Source organism: Convolutriloba macropyga, chromosome 14 (assembly GCF_964194025.1).
Source record: "Convolutriloba macropyga chromosome 14, txConMacr16.3, whole genome shotgun sequence".
Lineage (NCBI taxonomy): Eukaryota > Metazoa > Xenacoelomorpha > Acoela > Convolutidae > Convolutriloba > Convolutriloba macropyga.
In genome coordinates, this window is record NC_134481.1 from 24,370,108 (window position 1) to 24,395,873 (window position 25,766).

The following is a 25,766-nucleotide window of genomic DNA, read 5'->3' on the forward strand; positions in this document are numbered from 1 at the left end:
AAAATGAATAATAAACCATTTGAAGCACATTTTTGCAGAAAACGCAATAACCCAACAGCTAAAATAGCAAACAAATCAAATAGTAAAAATCTTGTCTAAATTTTTAATCATTTTAATTCTTAAGATTTTACTAAATTTAAGATTTTTACTTTTTGATTTCTTAAAGATGCGATCCCAGGCTGCGCATATTTAGCTGTCGGACAGTGGGCAGACATAAGAATTTGTTCAGATGTGGAGATCGAGAAGGTTATTTGTGCCGCGAATGATCGAGCCCACGACCAACAACAGTAGCTACAAGACAAAGTAAAGATTCATGTGGTCACAGGGGTTTTTGCGGCCCATCCCACGTACTGGAAGTATTCAGGTTAAGTAAGCCCGCAAAATCCACGCTGCCCATAGGCAAAAGAACAATCTGGATGCACTGTATGAGGCTTTGGCACCTGGCAGTACCGTGGGCAAAGTGAGCCCATCAGCAAGTGTAATAAAATAATCGAAAAAACCAGAAGTGAGTGCGCAACTCAGATAATGCGAAATTCGGAACAAAGCATGAAAGATAGGCGGCCGTCTGTCTACGTATTGAGCCTGGTCGGTATCTCTTTCATGTTTTGTTCCGAATTTCGCATCATCTGAGTTGCCCACTCTCACTCCTGGCTTATTTGGTTCTTTTATTACACTTGTTGAAGGGCTCAGTTTGTCCTGGTATTGCCAGATATAAACGCTGTCGAAACCGCAAAGCCATATTTTGTCCACTAAAATATATTCAATTGAGCATTCCTCAAAAAATATGGTATAGGACCTCTCATTAATGAGAATAGGTAACAAGAGTACCAAAAAAGAGAAAGCGGGCAAAATTAAGTAACTCTTTGGTTTTGAAAGCCAATAGCAACAAAATGAAATTACAAAAAGTTTGTCTGTTGGTCCACAGGAAGCGCTTGAGACCTGTAAAGATTTACAATATGTTTCAGTTCAACAAAAAAACGTCAAATATATTAGTTTACTTTTCGTGCGAAAAACCCGTGTCAAACCAGTAAAATCATAACGACTTCTTTAAGAAAACTCTAGATTTTGTACACTTGCACTTTCCCTCCATGTCAATAATGTCATATATGAACTGTGGTTAACAAAACCAGATAACAAATAGACAAAAACCAACAAAAAAGCTAATTGAATTTGGAAAAGTTTTTTTGAAAGTCATGAAAGCCATCAGCTATCTACTCAAATCAGAATAAAAAATCGCTTATTTTTCCTTGAAAAACTACTGAGACCTGTCATTATCCATGTAACTTCATACAACTTAAAAGACGAAGTAAAAACGACAGTTTAGGACAATTGATAAAAAATCAGTTTCTTGAGTGTCGAAGCCGTTAAAACCTTAATATATGCCTTTCAATACTTTTATATTTTTAATTATGCCTTATTTTGAAGAACAATAATGTTAAAATGTGACTAAATAAGAAAAAAACAGTGAAAAATGATGGGCCATTACCAAAAAAAAACTTAAAAAAATTGAAATCTAGTATCAAAGCCAGAAAACCATAACTCAACGCCATAACTCAAAGAAAAAGAAGAAAAAGCACTTCTTTGATAACACTAACCTACAAATTGTCCAAATTTGAAGAAAATGGTGGCAAAGTTTACTGAGACAATGTTTATTTAAAAAGCAAACATTTTTAAAAGTCAAAACGAGCATAATCTTTCGAGTAAATAAATTAGATACATTAATTTGGAACTGTTTAGGAAGTCATTTGGGCCTATCAACAGTAGTGAGCTTCGATTTGGATAGTTCTTTCGTTCATTAACATGAAAGCGATCGATTTATCATTAAAAAAGACCGACTGATTTCATTCCGAATTGTTTTTGGATTGTAGCAGTTGACGATTGGAACAAAACCAGCCCTGCTAATGCTGTTTGACCATTTAGATTACTCAATTGTTTCGGTTGCTTTAGAGCTTGATATTTTTTGACTTAAAAGCTCAAAATAAATGCTGCTCTGCGTTTTTGATAATCATTTGGTTTTTAGAGAACTAGAAAACAACAGAATTATGATTCTAGACTAGTCTTAATGGAAGTGGAAGAAAAGCTAGCTCTTTTTTAGTGTACGAAAATTGTGTTTGTTGTTTTTGACTGTGTACTTTCGTTTAATTTAAGCAAAGTTGACTAAGGATGCCTTTTTTGTACAATTTTTAACGAAAAAGGCTGAGTTTTGAAATAATTAGCAAAAATTTTAACCAAAAAGTTAAATCAAAATAGCCAACAATAATTTTTTTGTCTCTAAAGTAAAATCACAGTACTACTTTGAAAACTTTTTACAAATTTTATTCAAAATTGACAAAATTTTTGGCGAAATTCTTGAAAATGTGAATAATAACAACGGAAATCAGTCTATTATTCAATCGATAACATCGATATCTCCATGTAAAATATGAAATTCAAAAACATTTGAGGCGCTTTTTAATGATACCACTCGCAATTCTCCACGATGTATATATCGCTCCTTAAATTTGTCTGAACTAAAAAACACTTGAGTATATAGTTCCTCCCCCTTCAGGAGGGGTCGGTACAACAATTACACAAATATCATTCACTGAAGATTTGCATGTAACTTCCTTATTGTTTGCATACAAGTGGACACTACACTTATCTAACTTTTTCATATCAAAACAAACAGCTTCAGTCTTTGCCATTTTGAATGCCAACCTATTGTCTTTCGACCATTTGTGGTTTTGTTTATATTTTGTGGCGAATATAAATTCATATGGCCTCCAATAAATTGTGTAATCGGCAAAGAGATATGTGTTGTTCTCCATTAGAGATGGAAGGTCGTTAATGTCCACAGGAATCATGAAAACTGCAAACACTGAACCCTGTGGACGACCACTCGTAACAGTTAACACTGACGAACACTCATTTTTATTTTATACGCACTGCGTTCTATTTGATAAATAATCTTCAAAAAACTTGGTTATCAGTCCGAATTTTGTTATCAAATCAAATCCAAAACGCATAAGCTTCAAAAAAATTGCTTTGTGATTTATTGTATCGAAGGTTTTTGCAATATCAAGATAAATGCGTATTAGCAAGCAAATAACGTTAATTTTTTTTCCACATTACTCAGGCATTTGAGAAATTGTAATATGCTTGGGCCTAAAACCATGATGGCGTTTGTCTAATGACTTCAATAAACGATGCATTATTTTTTATACAACAATTTCTCGAAAGTTAAGGAGAGCGCGCACAACATTGACACTGCCCTGTAATTTTTTTATGTCAATTTTCGACTCTTTTCCATGCAGAGGTTCATTTTTTGCTTTCTTCCGGCTCTTTGGTAACTCTTGCTGATCTATGAGTTTGTAAAATATTTCAGTAACAACTGGGACAAAAGCACTTGAAGTTTTTATTAAAATTAACTGAAGTTTATCTTATGACTCAGAACCCGAACGGCTAATTAGTATCATTGAATTTACTTCATTTTTAGTAAAACATGTCTTCTAGACAAATTGTGGGGTCTGCTGATGCAAGACACTGAAAGAAGGATCTTGCCTTCGAAATGTTGATTGAAGGCTATGGCAATTTTCAACAATCCAGAAATACTGTTTCCATAAAGTTCATCTTTTTGAAGAGATCAGGAACACAATGAAATTTCTTAAAATTTTTGAAAAACTGCTGTCGAAGTTAAACCTGCAAAGAATTTTAGGTCTACTGTTTTATCTAGTTCAAGTGAATTAGCTAAAATGTTAAGTCTTTCAATTATGTTTTCAACTTTTTTTGACGTCGCTTGACTGTATTTAGAGTATTTGAAATTTTTTTTAGAATAGAATGAGAGGAAAATTAACAAGGAGCTTCTCTTTACCTTCTAGATTTCCAAGAAAAATTAGATTTCATCATGAAAAATTGGAATTGTGTGGTTCATGTCTCCAGCTGAGGCATCAAAGTAACTGAATTTTTCAGCAACATTGGGAGGATCTGTGTTTAGGAACGACTAAATTGTTTTTGGTTGCTATGTCTGGCTGCTCGAAAAATGCACCTCATTGCTAATGCTTAGGGTGATCGGAAAATGTATGTAGAGTGGATCTGAGCAAAAGACGTAGTGTCGGGAAAAATAGCAAGAAAGCAATCATTTTCATTGTTTTTCTCTACGAGAGGACAACATTCGTATTTTCGAAAGAACTGGCAAAACAGTTTTTCATGAGAATTTCTACTGCTTAGAAGACTCCAATCGACTCTAAGGTTTGCATAACCTTCCATGGACACATAGATGAGATCTAAATCAATTTTAAAAACCTCATGTGCCGAACTATCTGGTAAATCAGCATCAAACAGTTCTACTTCAAAGCGATAGGGCTAATCATTTGTTGGATTGTAAATGTTTATGACAATTTTTGCCTGCTCTAAATTGCACAAGAGAGCCGAAGTTGCAAAGTCAAGAGGAGATTAGATTAAGCATGGTTAATTTCACTGTGAACATTAATTTCTGTTTTCAAACCAATTACAACTCCATGGCTACCATTACTTCGATCAATACTTCCTACGCTATAACAATGTGAGATAAAGACAGATATGATCAATTCCCGAATTAAATTACTTTTCGCTCAGACAGATATCGGGTTTCTGAACTTTGAGATGAAGATCATGATTAATTCTTCGATTAAAAGTCAACAAAGACCTACAGTTCAACGAAAAGATTCTGAACACTGGTAGTCATGAGGTATGGGCGTTTTAATCTGTAGACAATTGCACACTACCAGGGTTAAAGTTTTCCAACAAATTTATCTATTTAAAATAAATCTTGACCTTTAACTGAGAAACTGTTTTTCGTAACCAAAATTGATCAGATTTGTCTTTCGTTGATAGTGTTTTCTTTTGTAGTCTTCATCGGAAACTCAAGAGCCTTTTAGCTTTGAAAAAGATAGAAAGATCGTTTTGAAAGTCCGAGCATCAGCTGTTTTCACTACCAAAGGTCTGTTCCTTTCGTTCACTAGTTTCCCTAATCTGAAGCAGTCATGAATTACGACATCTTTCAGAGTCATTAATTTCCCGAAAATAGATACCGCTTGTTTTTTGTCTCCATTCATTGCTTCAATTTTCAAAACCTGATCCTGATTCTTCTGTATTCCAAAAATTATTAATTTGTCGCCCAGGTGATTTTCCGATTGTTGATTATTTTGCGGCTTTGTTTGGCTATTTTGCCTCACAGCTCTTTAGGTCTTACATTTCCTTTAGTAGCTGCTCAATTTTAGCTTTGCAAGAGCTTTGTTTCACTTGGTTATTATCGTTTCTGATTTCAGACAACGCTTGTTGAATGGGTGTAATAAGTGATTGAATATTATCGGACATAGAATCACTATCGGCCTTTGTTACTGGAAGTTGTTTTTTTTCTCGCAATTTGCACGAGCCTAACTAATGCCCTTAATTTTTCTCAAAACTCCAAAATGATGTTTCGTAAGTTTGAGCATGAGTCGTGAAACCACTTTCTGCAGGATGAACATTTTTACACAAAAACTATGATAAATTTTTTGTCATGATCCACAGGGAAACTTTAATAAACTGATGTGAGCATTAGGCTTTGCTTTTTTTGTCATCTTTTGAATACCTGCTGCCTGAACAAGGTGCCCTTGGCATAAAAAATTATCACCAGTGCACTCGAATGTTTCGGGGAAAAAATTAACTGGAAAGATCTCACTGGATGACTGGACTCGTCTTCTTCTAGTTCGTTCAACCAAAGAAAAATCCAAGAACACCCCATGAAAACTCCCACTAAATGTAATCAGATCGGAAAAACACGTGGGGCAAATATATTTGATATTTGTTGACTATAGTTTGTAATTTGAGCTTTGACCATAGATTCTAACAAAAGTTTCTTTTTCGCTCTTTCGTTTTCTCTCAACTACCTGAATCTTTCTCAACAATGAGAATGCAGAGTTTGTTCGTTTTGACTCACACAATGAATGCGGAGATCACAATGGAAACCGCAGGATCATGAAAACAACTGTGGTTGCTTGACAAGTGGATTTGTTTAAACATGATTGGGCTAAGAGAACTGAACGACGAGAGAAATACATGAGACATGATTTTTTAAACATGTAAATTACTCAGACTATAACCCTAAGATTAGATATCTACATGCTCTAAAATGTTAAATAAATTAATCAGCATTGTTATCAATATAATAATCTTCAAATTGTGGCTGTTCGTTTTCATAGGTAAATATAGGATTTGAAGGCTCCTATTTGTCTATTAACGGGTACTCTCTTGTGTTGATCGAGCAAAAACTTGGTTTAAACATTTTTAAAGCAAGTTTTACTATTAAAAGTTCTTATTGCGGAGGGCAATTCGTTCCATTTTTGATCGCTTTTCAAGATTAAAAATTTGTTACTCCACTTCATTTTCGTTTTCTTTTTAATATTAATTTGATTTGTTTTCTTGTTCTGTCTAGCGTTATGGCGACTAGAAAACATTTAAAATTTTCGGATGTTTCCTATTGTCTTATATCTGTTTGTAGCTTCATTAGGCTAACTTTTGAGATAAATTTTGAGAGCTTTTTGATTTGAACTTCAATTTCATAAATGACAGTTTTTATAAAAGTTCTTAAACAGTACCAAGATTTATCCAATTCAATTATTTTGATTTAAAAAAGTACAACAAATGACAAAGTATAACAAATGAGACTCCTAATCGGACAAAATTTTTTCTAATCTGAATGACACCCACTCTTTCCACCCCCCCCCCCTCAGCTCCCTCAAACAACATGATCTCACTTTCCCCCGGTATCCTCTACCTTCAATGGCTCAGGACGAACTTCTGTCACGCTCTATTTCTGTTAATCATCATCAGTTGGTTAATGTTCGTTCTATTTGTCGCATTTGTCATGATGAGAAGTGAAATTGAACCAGGTTCCTGTCTCAAATGGGTTAATTGCACCCTCATCCACCCCGGATTTTCCCGGGTGAGCTTCGATTAAATTTGCACCTCGAGGGAAACTGGGTCGAAAATGATTTTTAACCCTTCATTATAATGATCTGCGGTAATATTTTTACCCTCTAACCGAGTTGTGATCTTCGGTTTGTTTTGACGGGGGACTGAAGTGAGAGAGTTAGGGTGTGGGGGCTTGAGGGAAACGCAGCACGCTCCATTAATTCACACCTGCGCAATAGAGAAGAGTGGATGCGATCGTTCAATATTATGACAAAAATGTCAACACCAACACACCTTTTCACACACATTAACACACCCGACATACAACGTACCACACACACACGCACACCACTTACCACACACTTCTTTCCTCACACGTTTAAATACCAAATACCTTCTTAACTAACCCTCCTCTGAAAACAGTTATAACCATACCTTACCAGTTATGGTTTATATTATTTGACTACCTCTCCTGTGTTCGCGTGCATTCGACTTAGTTGTTTAGCGACCTAATCAAAATCCGCCCGATTTTCTCTGCGGGGTGTGAATTTACTTAACCGAGATGGAAATATGTGGGTGTGTGTGGAAGGGGGAGGGAGGAGGGGTGGGAGGGGGGGGGGCGTTGAAGTACAGCAGCCAGTTTATACACAACCTTATAAAGTGTTGAAGTGTGATGGAATTGATAAGTGATGAACAAAACGTGAACGAATTTTGCATCTTTTATATTGATTCCACTTCACTTTTCAATAAATTGCTTTCAGGTCTTTATAAACAAATGGATTTGCTGCCTAATTTAAAAAATTGGCAAAGGATTACTCATCGGAAAATTAAACTAAGATTTAAAAAAACTAAATTATGGCTTATTTTTCCGTCGCTGTTAAACTCCAATAAGTTCAAATTTGTGATTGTCAATTTGGTAGCACAAAAACTCGGAGAACATATATTCAATTCAAATTGAAAACATCGGGCAGAGATCAGCTCAATGAAAATAAAACCTTTTTCAAACCAATCTCAGATAATGATATCGTGGATAATTACTCGGTGTGCGATTGATATTAAAAGGAAACATTAATTTGAGGGCGGGGAATAATTTAGGAAAGGGTGTTTCCATCACTCCATTTCAGTCATATGATTGCAGGAAATTTAAAAGTTGTTCTTGCTTGTCGTAAAACCTCCAAAAGGTTAATTGGTTTTCTCAGGGGAAATGGAACAAAAATATATTAAGGATTTGGCTGAAAAAGAGACCAAAATTGTCCAGACTTCGCATAGGATTCGGTTAAAAAGACCAAATTTGCTCAAACTTCATTCAGAATCTATAGATGCATACCCAAGCACATAAACTTCGTATTTATAAGTTGGAAAGTAATTCAATTAGTGACAAAAAGTCAGTAATAAAACGAAGATTGCACAAAATATGTTGCTGCTTTTTCCTAGCCAAACATAGAGGCTTATCTTACAAGAATCATAAGATTTTGTAAGACATGCGTCTTAAGTTTTTTGTCTCAGCTCCATGACAAAATTTACCCATTTTTAACTGCGTTTAATCGTACATTTTCGGTAGATGATATCACTTCAGAAATGTATTTGAAAAAATAGTAAAATCTTTTTAATGTTTCCTCAAATCTTTATTTCTTGAAATATAATAGAGAAAATAGAGAAAGATGTTTGTCAAACTAGACCCAGAGATCATCCATGGGAGACAATTTACATAATATTTAGTCTGTCCAATTTGAACTTCATCCATCTTTTTTCAAAGTAATCCTGCTATATAAATGAAGGAATGCTTTATTGTCTAGATTTCTTGTCTTCAAAAATGCTGATTATTTGGAAGCTCCATTGAGTCGTTTCTGATGGCTTGGGAGGAAAGATATGACATTAATATGTTAGTTTCCTTTTGCAATTTTAGGGGTCTAAACAGGCACAGGTACTGAAAATGAACCAATACAGGATGTTAAGGCAGCATATTACATGCAATCGTTCTGTGATAAACAATAACGGGCTTTTAAAGGGTCTCTCAGTTAATTTAACCTTAAAGAACATCTCAGATCACTTCTTACTTATATCACAGGTCTTATGTTCTGTAATTTTTCTCCATATTTGCACAATTTCGTTGTTTTCTTAAAGCAAGCTATTTTCGACTCGTGTCAACAAAAACTCAATTCGTTTCACAACATTGATTAAATTGTTACTGCATTTTCAAACCAATGCAGCAGTAATCATATCCATGTGAAGAACAGGGAAGAAGATAGGTCGAAGGTACCCAGTTTTAAAAATGTTCAACTCCAATTTGGTTACTTTAATCAACTTGGTTACTTTAGTCCTCTCTGCTCGAAACAAGCTTAATTCAAAAAGGTTACGATAGGTAAAATAATAACATCTTGTGGTTTTTAAGTCCTGTTAACAAAAGTTTCAAAGATAATTATAGCTTTTAAATGCCGCAGACGCTGTTAGTGTTAAGCGTTTCCTATTGTCAACATTCAGTCTGGTTTTGCCAAGTTCTGACATTTTGGAGATGTTGTTGGCTAAAACGATATTTATCAGTGAATTAGAAGTTTGGCAACATCTTTGGATGGTCCCAGAAATCATCCTGCAGGTGTTTTTTTTTACATAAAAATTAGAGAAACAGCAGTCATAGTATCGTTGGAGGATTAACTTCGAAAAATGCAAAGAAAAAATCTTTTGGCAAAAGAGCACACTGCGCATTGCGAAGAAAAAAGAGACCAAAAATCACCGAAAATTTATTATGACAAACTTAGTCAGCATCAAATCGCATTTTGAAAATAGAATGTTTTCTAGTTATATGTAATAGTTAAAAAGTGAAAAAATACTTCAAAAAGGTACTTCAAAAACATCTCTATCCTTTTGCTGTTATTTTTCAAAGAATGAAAAGCTTAATAAATTTTATACAAGACTTGTCTTAAGATATTTTTGAGCCATCACTAACCATCAATTTTCTAAATTATTGTTGAACATAGAAAACTGTGGTATCTGCATCTTAAATTAGCTGTCTTAAATTAGCATCTTAAATTAGCTGTTAATTACAAAATCGTTTAATATGGTCACTTTTAGATTTAGTTTTTATCGTTAGTGTCTGTTCAAATAATTTTTCAAAAAAATTTTACCACAATGTGTTCCAGCAATATTGATAAACCATTCTGAACTATATTATTGAGCTAAGGACTAATCAATTTATCCTTCTTTTCGTTATACTTTGGGCACATTTAAACCTTGAACCTAGGGAATTTTAAAACTCAAATAATTAAAAATTAGCAGCATTAGATTTTTTGACAACAATGTATAGTAGTTATTGGCAAGAGACGAGAGCTAATTCGTAAACTGTCTTTTGTAAATATCAGGAATAGAACGTCTAATAATTTATCAAAGAAATTACGATATCAAAAACCTAGAATTTAATCTTCACTAATTTGAGAAAAAATTTGCAATGATGACTTGTTTATGTATCTTCTCCATGTCCTCGTTACATGGTTATGTAAAGAAGACTTTTGGTCAATAAAACTTTTGAAAACTTTGTTTTCACCAAAAACGAAATTCAATGCCCAGAAAAACAATGAAATTCAATGCCCAGAGTACAATTGTTTTGTATGCATCTTTACTTTTCTGGTCTAAAATATGAGCATCATTTTGAAACAATGATACTACAAACCAATAATACTACTAATAATGAAATCTTTGTTTACTGGACATTCGTTGCACAAAACGTTCCACGATAAACAGTCGTTCTAATAAATTTTGCGAAATTAACTTTCCTCAAACTGCTATTTATATTACATTGTAAGCAAAAGTTCTGAAAATTTCCTGGCTAATGATCTTTAAACCGAAACGCCCATGGCACTTATAGTAGTGGTTTTGCTAGATGTATTTAGACAACGCTATCCAATCGCTATGAAATTTCCGCCCATAAATAACTCCTTCGCTAGCCCAAAATTTAGTTATTTCTAGAACAATTGACAGCAAACTGTTCAGAGTCTTGGTTCTAATCCTACTGGTATTTGGATGTGAAATCTTTGTGCAATCAATATTTGAAACTTACGGTGTTGCTGCAAAGATATGTTAGTCCGCAAAGATCAAAGCCTTTAAAGATATTTCTGTGCTTTGATTGGATTTGAACCCTCATACAAGCGACGTTTTTGTGCAGCTTTTTTTCCAGCTTTTTTTCTATGTTAGAAACCTCGAAGAAGGGAGAAAGTTTTCGATTGGTTCTTACTTTTCTAAGATACAGTTTGAATTGTCAATTCAAGCATTGTAAATAAACTGATATTTTCAAATAATCACTGAAAATTTAGTTATCGTTTCTGTCAGTTAAGGTGATGCTTTTCAAAAATTAAACAACAGGAAGCAGTTTTATATATTAAATTGAACAACCTCAGTGGACGAGATTGGACTAATAAAATGGTTTCATGTTTTAAGGTTTAAAGTTGATTCTCGATGAAGGCGTTAAAAAAGTTTTTATTCCAAGCTTTTTTTAATAGAAAAAAAAATCTAGGCGGTATAATGGTATTAAAAATCGGAATTGCAATACTTCGTTGAAAACAAAATTAATGAAAAAAAGTTTATCAAAACTAAGAAATATCTATTTGTTTAATTGCGTTACAATAAAATTGCGAAGAACTTTTGTCTACTTTTAAGATCAACTTTTAAAATTTATTCGTTTTCGATGCTTTTGAATTAAATAATCTAGCGGTTTTCATGCCTGTGGTGCATTAATTTCCTTTCTTGGAGTCTTTGAACTGAGTGTCTTTCCTGACTCTTGAGCATAATTTAACGTTTCCAAAATTTATTTCATTGAAAGCCTAATTGGTCATAATTAGATTATTTTCCGTCAATAAATTAGGACTCTTAATTTTTTTACTTAATTGAAAGTATAACCCAGTTTAAGTAATGTTGAAAATCAAAATTAGTGGTTCCATTTTTAATTGCGCTTGAAAGAAGTTCAGTGTTATTATTGTAAACTTGTCTTTTTTATGCAAATTTTTTAGTTGACAATTTTGAGAAGTCAAAGAATGTTCTAGAAGAAAAGCGAAAAATTCTCGAGCAAAAATTTTGCATAAAAAAAGACAAGTTTACAGTAATTGCACTGAACTTCGTTCAAGAGCAATTAAAAATGGAACCACTAATTTTGATTTTCAACATTGTACTTAAACTGGGTTATACTTTCAATTAAGTAAAAAAATTAAGAGTACTAATTTATTGACAGAAAATAATCTAATTATGACCAATTAGGCTTTCAATGAAATAAATTTTGAAAACTTTAAAATTATGCTCAAGAGTCAGGAAAGACGCTCAGTTCAAACACTCCAAGAACGGAATTTAATGCACCACAGGCATGAAAATCGCTAGATTATTTAATTCAAAACAATTTTCACGCTTTCGTTCATCATTTTTGAGTAATCTCTATTGCTTCAAAGTTGCAAATAAAAAATTGGTTACAGCATAGCTAAATTAATTTACTTGCAGCGCAGTGGTTAGAACTGGTGGTCATGGATCGAGAGGTCAGTGGTTCGAATCCCGGTGGGTTCACCAATAAAGAAGAATTGATCTGGACTGAAAGACCATGAAATAAATTTCCTCGCCTGTCGTTCAAGAACAATTCTTCCGACATTTGTCGGTTTATGTTTTTTAAAGGTTACAATAACTTCCAACATTGCTTTCCAAACGGTACAAGTTTGAATTGATGAAGCAAATGCCGTTTTAACATGCGTTTAAACTGTGAGCGTGATCTTACAATCCGGAACTCACGCGGAAGTTTAATCCATTTTTGTTTGCTTATTTTTTGTAATGATTGACTCCTCGACCTTAGAAGAATTAACTGTTCAGTTCTATTGTTTTTCTTACGAAGACAAAACTAGCTAGAAGAAAACTCAGTGCCGTCTGATTTCAATAATGAAATATCCTTCCTAAGTTCTGAAGCACTCATCTGGCTTAATAAAAGTTTTGCAGGCAAATGTCGGATTTTTCTAAGAGATCTCTAGATCTCTCGAACTTTTTTCTCATAAAACAAATTTTATTTCCGCAATTGATTTTTAGATTAATTCGCTGCATTGCAGAAAAAGTCAAGCTCTGAGAAAATAGAGCACTGAAAGTTAAATGAAAAAAAGACTAGGGATTTGAAAAGCATCCATCGTGCTTTCAGAGGTAACTAATAACGTATAAAGTATATGGATCTAATCGCTTTGGCCATATTTGATAGGACTTTTTCGATTTGCACATGAAAGGTTAATTTAGAATTGGTTTTTATACCCAAGTATCTGCAGTGACTTTTTGGCCTAACTTCTTGTCCCCGGAAAACTATTTGATCAAAATTGTCAATTTTTTGAGACGCAAAGAAGTTCAGTTTTACCGGTATTCATGGTTATTTTGTTTTGCTTTAGATAATTGTATTTTCTCTGGTATTTCAGAAACACATTTTTCCAGTTCGGGATATTGTTAATGTAAAAGTGGAAACTTGTGTCATCGGCAAATTGAAATATGTCGAAGTTTCTTTGGACCTTTTCTCGAAATCCATTAATGTAGAGGAAAATCTGAATGCCCCAAAACCGTTCCCTGTGGAACACCATGATTTGTTTTCAGCCATTCTGAGTAAACATCAATTATCTTAACACACTGCTGTCTGTGTTTAAGAAATGAAGCAAATAAATCAACTGCATGTTCTGAAAAACGTTACACTTCAATTTTTTGAGAAAAAATTCGTTCGATATTGAAAGTTGAAAGTTGTAAAAAAGTTGGAAGCTGTAAATTCCATCTGGTTTCAGATCTCGATTGAGTTTCGTGAGACAAAAATTTTCTAATCAATTTTAGTTTTTTACCTCAAATTTCATTTTTTTTAAGAATGAAGGAAGTTCATGATGCAAAGTATTTTTGTTTTCAATTGACTCTTTATTTTTCCTAGGTAATGTTAGTTTTTTTTCTCGATTTAACTGAAAAGTGATCGATTGGCGTACGCGTGACGCGTGATCATTTTGAGTGATCACGCGTACCCCCCCCCCCCCCCCCCCCACTCCCTCGATGATGTATAAAAATCTTAAGTTATTTATTATACTTAAGTAATAGCTTACTTTAATTTCAATGACTGGAACCATGTCCACTTGACTTCAAACTATCATTGCAACATTGCAAACAAGCACTCAAAAATTTTTGACAAAAGCAATCAAAACAGAATAAAATTCAATGATATTTTGGTACCGAATGTAACTGTTTATCATCTTTTTGACCTCTGTTTGTTGATGTCTAGACGGGTACACAGAGGATGACATTAAGTACAGTTGGTTCCTCAGTGACCCTGTGTCCTTCAATGACGACATCTCCACAATTCAGATCCCACAGTTCAAATACCAGAAGCTGTCCAGACGAATAGCCACACATCAATTATCAACAGGTTAGAACAATAAAACAGCAATTATTTTAAGCCTCAATTCATGGAGTTTTCTTTATTGGATGGGGGGGGGGGGGCAGGGGAAAGTGATTTCTACAGGCCTGGCTGTTTCTTTTTGCTCTCTCCGAGTATCTGTTTTATGCAAGCATACGGGAAAAGTATTAATTGAACACAAGATAAATTGAAATTGACTCATAAAGCAATCGATTTAAAAATTAACAAGGGTCGATAATGTGCATTTGCACATAATATTCCGACCCTGCTCATCCACTTGCTTGACTTAATTGTTTACCAACCAATTGTTTATGTTGCTATTGACTCATTGTTTTTCTTGCTTTTCTGGAGAAATTCAAAACTCAAAATGAGGAAGAGATAGGAAATTTTCAAAATTCATATGCTATTCGAAATTGCATACATGCTATATAGCGGAAAAATCGGCAAAGACTGAAACTAATAAATGAATTAAATAATGTTTTGGTGCATGAAAAGGGTCAATAACACCTACAATTAATTGGACTACGAAACAAGACAAGCGACAAGCAACAACATAAAAACTAAAACACTAATTACGGTAAAATCTCGATGCCGATTACTAAAGACACTTAGTAGCAAAATCAAATTACCACCAAATAAAGCCTACACTGAAGGAAAGGTAAATCACCAGAAAGCTGATGGAATCTTTTTTATTGAAAATAGGTAAAATATCGGCAACTCCTTTGAAATTCTCCTTTGAAAACTCCTTTGAAATTTTTGGGAACCAAATCTTAGTCAGAATAACCGTTAGCATTTAACTAACAAAAATAGATCATATATTCACGACTAACTCCTAAGGAACACACCTGCAATTGATGAGATTAAGTCGTACGACGCAAAGACAACTATTAAAGCGCGGCACAATTTTAAAAAAATACAATTAAGTTACGGAGCTGCTAGTGTTGAAGCGATTTGATAAACTAGTCATTAACAGAAAAGATTGTATAAATTCAATTTGGTCTGCCAGGCGAACAGCAGTTTGACCTGCAATTACAGGGGAAACTTAAAAAAACGACGGCGAAAGGAACCACAAATCGTGTTCAAAAATTTAAACATTTTGTAATTGTCTATAAAAAATTAGGTGAACCATAAAATTAATATTTTAATTATTGCTTTACAAGAATGTTTGCGCAATCTATCACGCTATCATTGGCTAGACAGAGTTATAAGTTAATCAGAAAATTTAATAGAGTAATTAATAGAGCAACAGATACAGGCAAAAAGCAAAGATACAATAATAAAGTGCAAATAGTTTTGAAGCCACTGAAAACAAAAAATATTCACTCAAAATTATATAATCTTGATTGGGCGCTTCATCAATGCCATTGGGACCTTTAATTATTGCAATAGTATGACAAGACTGCAAAAAGATTCATAATTAGAATCAAATACTCAAAAACACCAATCTTGGTGCATCAAAATAAACAAGAAGCATTCGAAATCAACTGGAGGTTGCAAATAAGATCATTGATATTTAAATGGGAAAGTAGTGAGACCTGTCATTGTTCAAAATAAGTCTAACGATTACAAAAAAGAGCAACAAGTTATGAAAAAAGCTAAAAAAACGAAGACATTCAAACCATAATTTATTCGCTCAAATTTTTAGACATATTTAGCTGGAAATTTAGTAGACTTAATCAGCTTATAATGTGACCAAGCTTCAAAAGCGAACCACTTATTTACATATACACAAAAATCTAGTCTATATATACGTCTAGTTTCATTAAAATGTTTGTAAACAAAAATCGTAAAACCTAAAACCTAAACTTAAACCTAAAAACGTAAAACCTAAAACAAAAAGCCGTTCAACAGAGTATTAGGAGTTGTTTTGTCATTAACAGGAAGGAGATAGTAGTTGACAGAAGTGAGAATAAACTGGAAAGTGAAACATTTATGTTTACAGTTTTTCTCGAAGTTAACTAGCCGTTATGTATCAACTCATAGCATAAGATAGTTTCAATCGTTTGTCTTCAGGAAGCTTAATTGACTTTTTGTTAATGACACTGCAAGTATACCACTGCAAAACTTTTTGTTAATGACACTGCAAGTATACCACTGCGAGTATACCACTGCAAAACTTGTGAAAACTGCAAAAACTGCTAGCAAAAATTGAAAATTAATCGAAAATTTACAAAACTGTCAAAGCGATAGAAAACATAAGCTTTTCGACAATCAAAAATATATATGATTTGCATGAAATCATTTGCATGTAAATGGGATGGGCAATGAAATGAAATTTCTGAAAACGATTTGAAAAAACAGCTGCCTAAAGCAACCCGACATCCGCGATGAGACAAAAATTGCTTTATCTGAAAAATTGTCCTCATGAAGCCGTTCTAAATTTAACCTATTTAGAGGCTGCTGTGGTATATTTTTCCTACTTTTTTGGATATGCACTTAGCATTTATGCCAGTTAAAAGAAGTTGCAATACAGATAACATACGTTCTTTACGATTGATAAAACCATTAAAACTGAGTGTGGTGTATTTCTAGAGGAGTGAATGGGAGTGAAAATTATATCCGTGTTTACGAAAAGGGTTTTACATGATAGAAAAAACGATAGGCTATAATTCATTTTTTTATTCTACCGATGCCTGTATCGACTTTTTCAAATGCCATTTTTTTACGTCACTTACTTTTATTTGAAGAAATTAGATTCAACTCTATTGCCAAAAAAAGTAGAAAATTTGAGTTGTTTGGGCAGTTTTGACTGTTACTTGACCTGATAGCGGTTTTTTAAACCGCTATACCCTTGTAGAGACGAATAAAAAACGAGTACTTCAAAATATGTCAATATGCTTGCTTCCTTTTTGGCTCCATTAACTTCAAGAATTTTAATTTTGCTTTTATTTGGAATTTAGTCGATAAAGTCACCAAAAAAGGTGATCCTATATCCCACACAAAGTTTCGCCCCCACTTATCCACGTTTTTCACAAAGTTGTCAAACAAATATACCCCAAATAAAGGCAGTACAGAATAAAAAAGTTAAGTACAGAAAATTACAACAAATGACAAAAACACCGTTGAATCCATCACAGCTATAAACTATTAACTGAAAAGATTACGTGAATTCCCCTTGAGATATTAATGGGGCCTATTAAAGAAAACAAATTAACCGCAATTATTGACATATATCAAAAACATTGCGAAACTCCTAAAACCTTCAAATGAAATAATAAATTCACCACAAATTAACAAAGGCATCACAGGAAATCGATAAAAGCTGTCATTGTTGAGACAATATTTTAAGTAAAAATGAAAAAAGGCAATGTTCAAACTTACAAGGCTGTCTTCGAACACAAAAAACCTCGAAAATAGTCAAAAAATTAGGTAGCCACTGAGAAGACTAACAAGATCCCTTGCATCTTTATAAGAAACAGTTTAGATAGTTCATTCTTCAGAATATGTTTTACCACTATAAAGAAACGACAAACACGACATAAACAAACAATTTCGTTAAAATGAACAAAACAGTGTTGGAGCCATTTAATCAAAGCTTTGATCTAAAACTAATATGTTCAACTAAAAATCTTTTCAACTTCAACGAGCCCTATGACAGTTAACGTGGTAATGAGACAAAGCACCAGAAACGAAACTCAAAGATGGATAAATTTTGTTGGTCAAATACTTTTACAAACTTTCATAAGTCACATTATAGGTCGAAAAACTATTAGTTTAAGCAATCATTTGCGCTACAAAAAAATTTTAGCTTCACTAGAAAAAATACGTGGTCTGTCGTTAATGAGATTAAAACTATGAGTTGACCGAAATAAAACTAAGAATGTAGCAAATTGAAACAAGTTTTTCAAAAACAAATATATGCGTGAATACCAAAATTTCCTAGGAGCCATTAAAAAAATATTTAAGGCTTTCTTAATGTTCCACGTTTCCAGGGGGATAATTGAATCATGGAATAATGAAAAAATTACATAAGATCCCAAAAAGTGCTGCACATGGAGGCAAAGTTTAGGCTTCATTTACAGCTTACAAAAAATTTTTGGATGACAAACAGAACTTTTCTCTGAAAACATAATTTGATCAATTTGCATTATTTGTAATTACATGAATACAATAGAATTTTATTAATTCAAACTTGATACGAAATTTAACCTGTGCGTAATGATCAAAAAAGCAAATTGCCAAAGAAGACTAAATTCTTTTGGTTTTATAAATCCAAGATAAGACTAGAATTAGCCTTGCTATAGTCAAGTGTTACGTTAGTGTTTGAATTTTTTATGGTATATTTATTTTGGCAAAATAAATGTTGTATTTTTGATAATTATTGATTAAAGTTCACAAAAGGCCGGCAAAAGGCCGGTAATTCACAAGAAAACTGTTAATCTGAGTACATAAACTTTGTCTTAGCAGTTTTAAGTTAAGTTCCGAAGTTTTGGCAAATTGAGACAATGTGCGCTGAGGCCTTTTTCATGAATTCAGACAAAAGTTTAGCCAAAAAGTCGGCTTAAGGTTAAATTAAAAACACTGCTGTTAACAGTTTTTTATAGCTGCGAAGCTGTAAGCTGAGCGAAGCTATATTGCGGTGCTCTTGGTTTTTTTACAATTCAAAGAATTTGAATTGTATTGGGGCGCTGTCTTTTTTTTTAAGATCTGTTCACACATTTTCATGATTTTTGAAGTCAAATTGGAGTAGTGATTTTGGTCACGCCGAAACAGGAAATGGAGCGAAAAAGCGAGTGGTTTTGCGGCGTGAATTTTTTTCGCTCTAACTTTAATGTCGAGTGAGAAAATGGTGTTTGAACAAAAGTTCGGTTTCTCGGTAGTGGTTTTTTGTTCACATGCGGCAATTTCACTCTGATTTTTACTGTTTTTTCGATTTTTTGGATCGGATTTTTTTTCTAAATGGTTTTCCCAATCCATTCAAAGCTCATTCTAGGCCTAGTTTTTTGTGTGAATTAAATTTTCATTTCTCGTTAGTGGTTTTTTTGTTCACATGCGGAATTTTCACATCGATTTTCTGTTTTTTTTTCTTATTTTTTTATCAGAATTTTTTAAAAATGGTTTTCTCAATTCACTCTTAGTCGATTCTAGGTCTGGTTTTTCTGTTTAGTCAATGAAAATTCTTTGAATTGTACGTCAGGACTTGTCCTGCTATGTTTTTTTGTTTCGTCGTCTGACGCTCTTTTTTCGTTTTACATTTGTTCACACAGCAAAGCTGAAAAAGTCAAATTTTCTGAATGACTTCTTCCTCTCACTAACGGCATTTGCGCGCGTGACGTCATTTCTCACTCGCTTTAGCAAAAGTTTTTAGGTTATTTGCGTGATTAGATTTTGATCATACGTGACTTACCTCACTCAATAAAATGACTTTTGTACTTTAAAACTCAAGTTTAATTTGAATTTGTATAAGGTCAAAGGAACTCATATCTGCTGTGAAGGTCCCTAATAAGAGGCTTCTGCGGGATGAATTTTAACAAGCTTCATTAATTTATAGCTGAATGTTTTTTACCTAGTTTTTTGAGCGTCGTCGATTTTTTTCCAATTTAGATCTGTATCTGTTTCTATCTCTTCTATATGGCACGCAGGTCTATTCTTTCGCAGCTATTCCGGCAATCTGCCGGCTATGTTACTTGTTTTCAAAATATTGAATGAGCAAAAACAACAGAAATCAGTCGAATGTTCCGAAAATTTTAAACGGCGTTAACTCCTGGGAACAAATGAAAAAAAATCTTAAACTTTCTAGTAGGCTTGAAGGTATACTAATACAGAGCACCCTTCTCTACGATGAATATGTCGACCAGCCAAAAATGAGTGAATGAAAACCCAGTTGAGCATATATATAGTTCCTCCCCATACCAAAGGTGGGGTCAGCAGAGTAATTAATAGTTGGTGCGTCCAATTTATTGACGGGCACTTTCAATTCGAACTATATTTGGGCTTTATATTTTGGGTCATATTCTTTCACGATCATTCAAGATCCTTCACGATTTTGGGTCATATTCAAGTGTCATGATTGCCATGATTAACATGAAGATATCCAGGTCTCAGCAAATCCATGCAGGTCTACGTTGTCATTTTTTGATGCTCTGTATATCGTTTATCATGTGTATGCTACATTGGATCTGCACCTGATGCTGATTTAACATTTACAATCATAAACATGCCCATGCTTCCATTAGACAAACATAATCAAACCAGAAATTAGAAAGAACAAAAACAGTTGAGCAACTGGCTAATTTACATTTTTTGAAATCCATTTTTTGGAAATTCAAATTACCAAACTACTTGTCCACAGTTCCTAAGAGGGAAAATGTAAACGCACTCAACAATTGGTGTGTTGGTATTTAGGAAACTACTCATACGCACAGCTCTCCATCTACCTGGAAAGAAACATTGCTGTGTTTGTGGTGCAAGTCTATCTCCCTGCTGCTCTCATTGTCACCATTTCGTGGGTCACATTCTGGGTCAAAAGGAATGCTGTACCCGCCAGGTACACCCACCCTCACTCCCCCCCCCCCAACATACATTTATCACCTTCGCTTTATTTGCTTGGATATAGTGACATGCTCTTCCCAATTAGGTGATTTTTTTCGCCGCACGCGCACACTTGCTTTTCACCCATAAAACGTTCTGTTTAGTTGGAATCTTAAACAGATAGTAAGATACAAAATAGTTCTTGTGATTTTGAGGTAGCGCTTTTTTGCATTTAAAACCGGGAAATTGACTGAGTTTATATTTATTTGATTAGTTTATAACTGTTTATAACTGAAAATTGACTTGCAGAAACAGAACAGTATTGTTATAAATACAAAGAAAAATTCACTGTTAGATTACTTGAAAAAATCTCAATTATAGTTACTGAAATCGTGCCTATAAAAACTATAAGATTTTGGTTTGAGCGCATATAAACATTCCGATTTTTTGCGTTTGTGTCCCCAGAACGTTATGCGCGCCCCGACGCAGAACACGTGCCATTACAGTAATTCATTATGTAAAAATATGGCACGTGCGCCTGGGGGTGCAAATAAAATGCACTCACTAAGCTGGGTATGGTGAGAACTTTGTTTATTGAATGCAGTACAAGCTTTATTGTCAGTTATAAGACACATTTGAGATGCATCATTCCATGAGCCGCAGACGCGCACGCGTATGCTTCGGCTTCAGCTGTTGAGGATGCAATACTAGTTTGCATTTTATTCGATCAACTTTAACACCGGAATTTTTACTTGTATGAAGCAAAGACCTTTGTGCTTTTTCCATTTTCAAGGTTAACACACCAAAGTCAGTGCTGTGTATACCAGATGATCAATATTATTCTCCGCTGCATTCCTTAAAGTCAATTTAAAGAAAGGAAAACAGGTTTTGCTGCTGTGCGATGTTCCACCTCTGGCGATCCCAAACAAAAACATAAGTCATGAGGAGTAGCTTGAGCAACAACTGTTGTAGAAGACACTGCTAAATAGTTCAAAATACCAATAAACTGCGATATGTGGTACAATAAACATTTGATACATCATTTTGAGCCCAATCTGTACTTTTCTGTGTTCCTAATAGCGATGTGGAATCTGATTTACATTGGGAGATATCAAAGTTTTCAATGAAATTCTCCTGTTAACTGACATTTCAGCCTCGTTAAATTCAAATTCATACCTAAAAACCAGTTGAGTTGCGAACTTCATCCTTTGATGAATTTAATAGACATTTCCTGGTAAAACCAAGAAAAACTTGTGTTGATAATTTGTCGACCCACACACACGCTAAGACTACTACATTGTTCTGTTTTGACGAGCGAACAAAGATCATGAACAAATGCTCAAACTCCGATTTGTTCCAGATTGTTTTAAAGTGTATGGAACCCATCTTGACACAATTGTTTTCAACCATATATACTTTTTTTTCAATTTCAAATCCATTTTTTTTAGCTCAAGTCAGATTGCTCAAACGCATAGGGTTGATACATGTATACATGTTCCTCTATAGGCACGTCAAAATTAGCTGTTTTAATGTTTATTCCTTTCCCCCACCCCTAGGATTTCCTATTTAAGTTCATGTAAATAGTGCTCAACCTCGTTAAGGAGGAATAAGTTTCCTTCAAATTAATCCTTGACTGTTGGCTTTGGCTGCAAAACTGTTAAAAACGTTTTTCCTGTTGTTGTATTCACTTGCAAAATTCCAATTGATTCTATTAGGTTTGAAATTTTTTGGAGAATTGACTGAATCACAAGCATGTCATTTACCAGGGAGTCAAACGCATGTTGCAATGCATCAGCCCAATTAGAATTGAACGGTATTTCGTGAAGTTGAACCTCACTTTAATTGAACTCAAAGTTATCAGCTGATGCATTCGTTAAAGTGACACTACTTTCTCATTGTCATTAGATTTTTGTACTCGTGAAATTAAAAACGACGCGTAATTAGTTTTCAATACAAAAAATCTTTCAACATTATTAGAAATGCGCCCTGTTGGACTTTGTGATTAAGTTTTGATCGATTTTGTTTTGTTATAAATTTAAATTGTCAAATAAAAATTTTTATAGACTTCGAACCATACGTTTTCTGAAGGTGTTTTATAGAGGCAAGCATTTTTTGTGTTGTAACTAATGCCGTATTTCAAATTTTTCCGAACTCAGCATTATCAAGCAGGCATCTTGATATTCCTGTGACAGTCTCCCATGCGCGCGCAATTCTTACCTAGTAAATTTGGCAGTATTTAGAAAATTTGTTTGAACCAATTTATTTAGCTCCAACAGTTCCCAATTTTTCAGATAAAACAACATCATCCACGAAACTGTTTAAAAATTGCAAGCACAGATTATGTGCTCATATGAAACAATCTTTCAATACCTAGAAAAGCTGTCAACAGAGCTGATTGCCTATTTCTGCTGTATTATAATATCAAGAATATCTGAATGAGAAAAAAAACAAGAACGCCGTCTGCTCTAGCACTTAGGCACAGTTACTGGGAACAGTTTTTTTTCATATATCACAAGTGCTACAATGCTTCTCATCTTCCGAATCAACGCTTTTCGTTTTCTCTAAATGGTTTTTCAGTTTAATTGATCACAAAAATCGTCCAAATCGATCATGCCAAATTTTTAAATGTTATCAAATATATCTAATTTTCAACAAAGATGTCATTTTTGTCATCACAGAAGCTGGCGCTCCAACTAAAAACGTTTTACTGAACAATTGCATTTGAAAAGTTGTACTGTCACTAGCCGTTTTTTATGGGTTTCTCCAAACCGAAGTTCGGTGCCAGTTTTTAAGCTGACTAACAGATACCATTTTTTTACCCTTTTCAGAAGCAAATGTGCTTAAGACAAATTAATTTTTGGTTTTTTAACCGTAATGTTGCGCACAAAAAATTCCACCGCATATTTTCCTTTAATTTCGGATCGGATTCTGTATTATTTGCTCATCCGACTTAGTTCACTCCATAGATTTAATTTGGCTTCTTCAACTGTTGCTAGAGCATCTTCCACATTTTTACTTTGTAATTAATTTTGTCCAATCTGATGCAGAGTTCCCTCACAAGCCTTTGCATCTTATTGTCGTTTTTTAGTGGCATTAAATTAAGAATAGACATCAAACTGGTCCTGGAAAATTGGAAAACCACATCCTTTGCCATATTTGAAAATACTTTTAATCTTACAAAAAATTCGCAAATAATGCTTTAATCTCTTGAAGCTCTTTGTAAACAAACGTGATTGAACATTTGGAAGCTGAAGTTTATTTTTTTACATTTATTATTGAAATTGCTGAAATACGTTCCTCCAAATTTCTGAAATCTATGGAATGTTTATTATTTCATATGATTTTCAGAAGAAACTTCTTTTCGTTATGCTAAATGCAATTTAGTAAGCAATTTTTAGTCAACTGCGCAAAAATCAAAGAAAACGACCAATTTGTTTCCGATAAATGAAGCAATGCTACTAATAAGTCACTGGTACAAGGAGTTGTTTAATTAAAAAGACTCTTTCCAAAAAATTAAGGCAGATAATATGAGTATATCAAAACATGTTTCGACTTGTGGAATATCGAAAATTGCGAATACTTTCTGTTGCTCGGTCAAAGTTGAATATCTTGCAAATATTGTAAAAAAAAGTGTTTATTGTCAAAACTGATTTTAAAAAAGGATGCTAAATATTGCTGCAGACAAAATGAATGTTTTTTGCTGTTGGCTGTTTTGTCCTTCAAATAACTGATATAATTGAATATTGGAAGGATATCTTTGGTTTTTAATTTTTTAAATACATTCTTGCGAGAACAACTGCAATCGGCTTTTCAAAATCTTTGCCTTTTACGAGTTTTAGTCGCAGGCATCTCAAAAAAAATCAGTGTCACTGGCCTATAATCTGTGATGGTTATGCGACGGTGGAGCCAAGGAGATCCATGTGCGGAAAAAGAGTTTCTGAAAAATAGGATTGATTATAACGTACAGTGTTTACAATTTGGTATTAAGTTACCTGTATCTGATTTTTGCTATTCAGTTCGAAGCAGTTCAAAAGAGCGTTCAAAACACGGGTCATTTCACCCCAATAAGTCAACTTTTCAGTCCAGTAACGTGTGTCTATTGTGATTAAACTCTATTCTTAGCAAATCGAAGTCAGGCAGCAATTTTGGCTTTCAGTAAAATAGCCCATCCGAAATAATAATAGCTAAAACGTTCAGAGGCGCTCAATATTTGGACCAATTGTCTTTGCCTGTAGAAAGTAGGACATGTAGTTGTTCCGATGTGTTAGTGCAGAATTTAAATGCCATTATTAAATATCCATGTATTGTGAGACGATAGTCTGGGTACGAATTGATTGTTTCCAGTCGTTTTTTGCTTCGGAGCTTTGTGTATAAATGTATTGTAATATAAGGTACTCAATGCGTGGGAAGAACAATATGCCGTTAAAAAACACGAATAAAGGAGAGAGAATGCTGGATGGCATCGATTACAACGTTAGGGCTTTGGGATGCCACTTTTTAAAACATGTGTTTTATTAATCTGACCTCAAGTGTTCATGCTGATGATGATTCTATGATTATTTAACAAAGATTCCAAGTTGACTGTCAACTCTGTTTTAAAGAATAATGTTCATCAATGCATAATGAATTGTGTTTCAGAGCATCCATTGGAGTGACAGCAGTGCTGACTATGATGACTTTGACAGCAGGGGGAGTACTCAGGGATCCTAGGTTAGTCTCATTTACAAACAACCAATCACAATCAATCTATCAATGACAACCGATCATACCCACACTATCGTTGAGAGATATTTATTACAATATACAGACACCATTTTTTCATACTTTATCATACCACCGTCGTCATTATCATTACTATATTTAGTAACCTGTCCTCTTTTGTCGTTTGTATCTTCCTAATGAATAATCAAAAATTGGATCTCTTCTACCAGCAGACCCCCCCCCTCACCGCATCCACCCGCTCACCCACCCTGACTCGTAGAAAAACATTGTGAGTTGT

At 33.9% G+C, this 25,766-nt stretch overlaps 1 protein-coding gene across 5 annotated transcripts in view; it reads left to right on the forward strand.

Annotated features, from left to right (window-relative positions):
* The window catches only part of LOC142353662 (gamma-aminobutyric acid receptor subunit beta-3-like), a 171,889-nt gene that overhangs the window by 55,600 nt on the left and 90,523 nt on the right, over window positions 1–25,766 (forward strand). For all 5 annotated transcript variants that reach the window (XM_075405959.1, XM_075405960.1, XM_075405962.1 and 2 more), the window contains exons 5-7: window positions 14,162–14,305; window positions 20,642–20,783; window positions 25,406–25,477. In XM_075405959.1, the coding sequence (XP_075262074.1) occupies window positions 14,162–14,305; window positions 20,642–20,783; window positions 25,406–25,477 (358 nt within the window). The remainder of the gene's footprint in view (window positions 1–14,161; window positions 14,306–20,641; window positions 20,784–25,405; window positions 25,478–25,766) is intronic.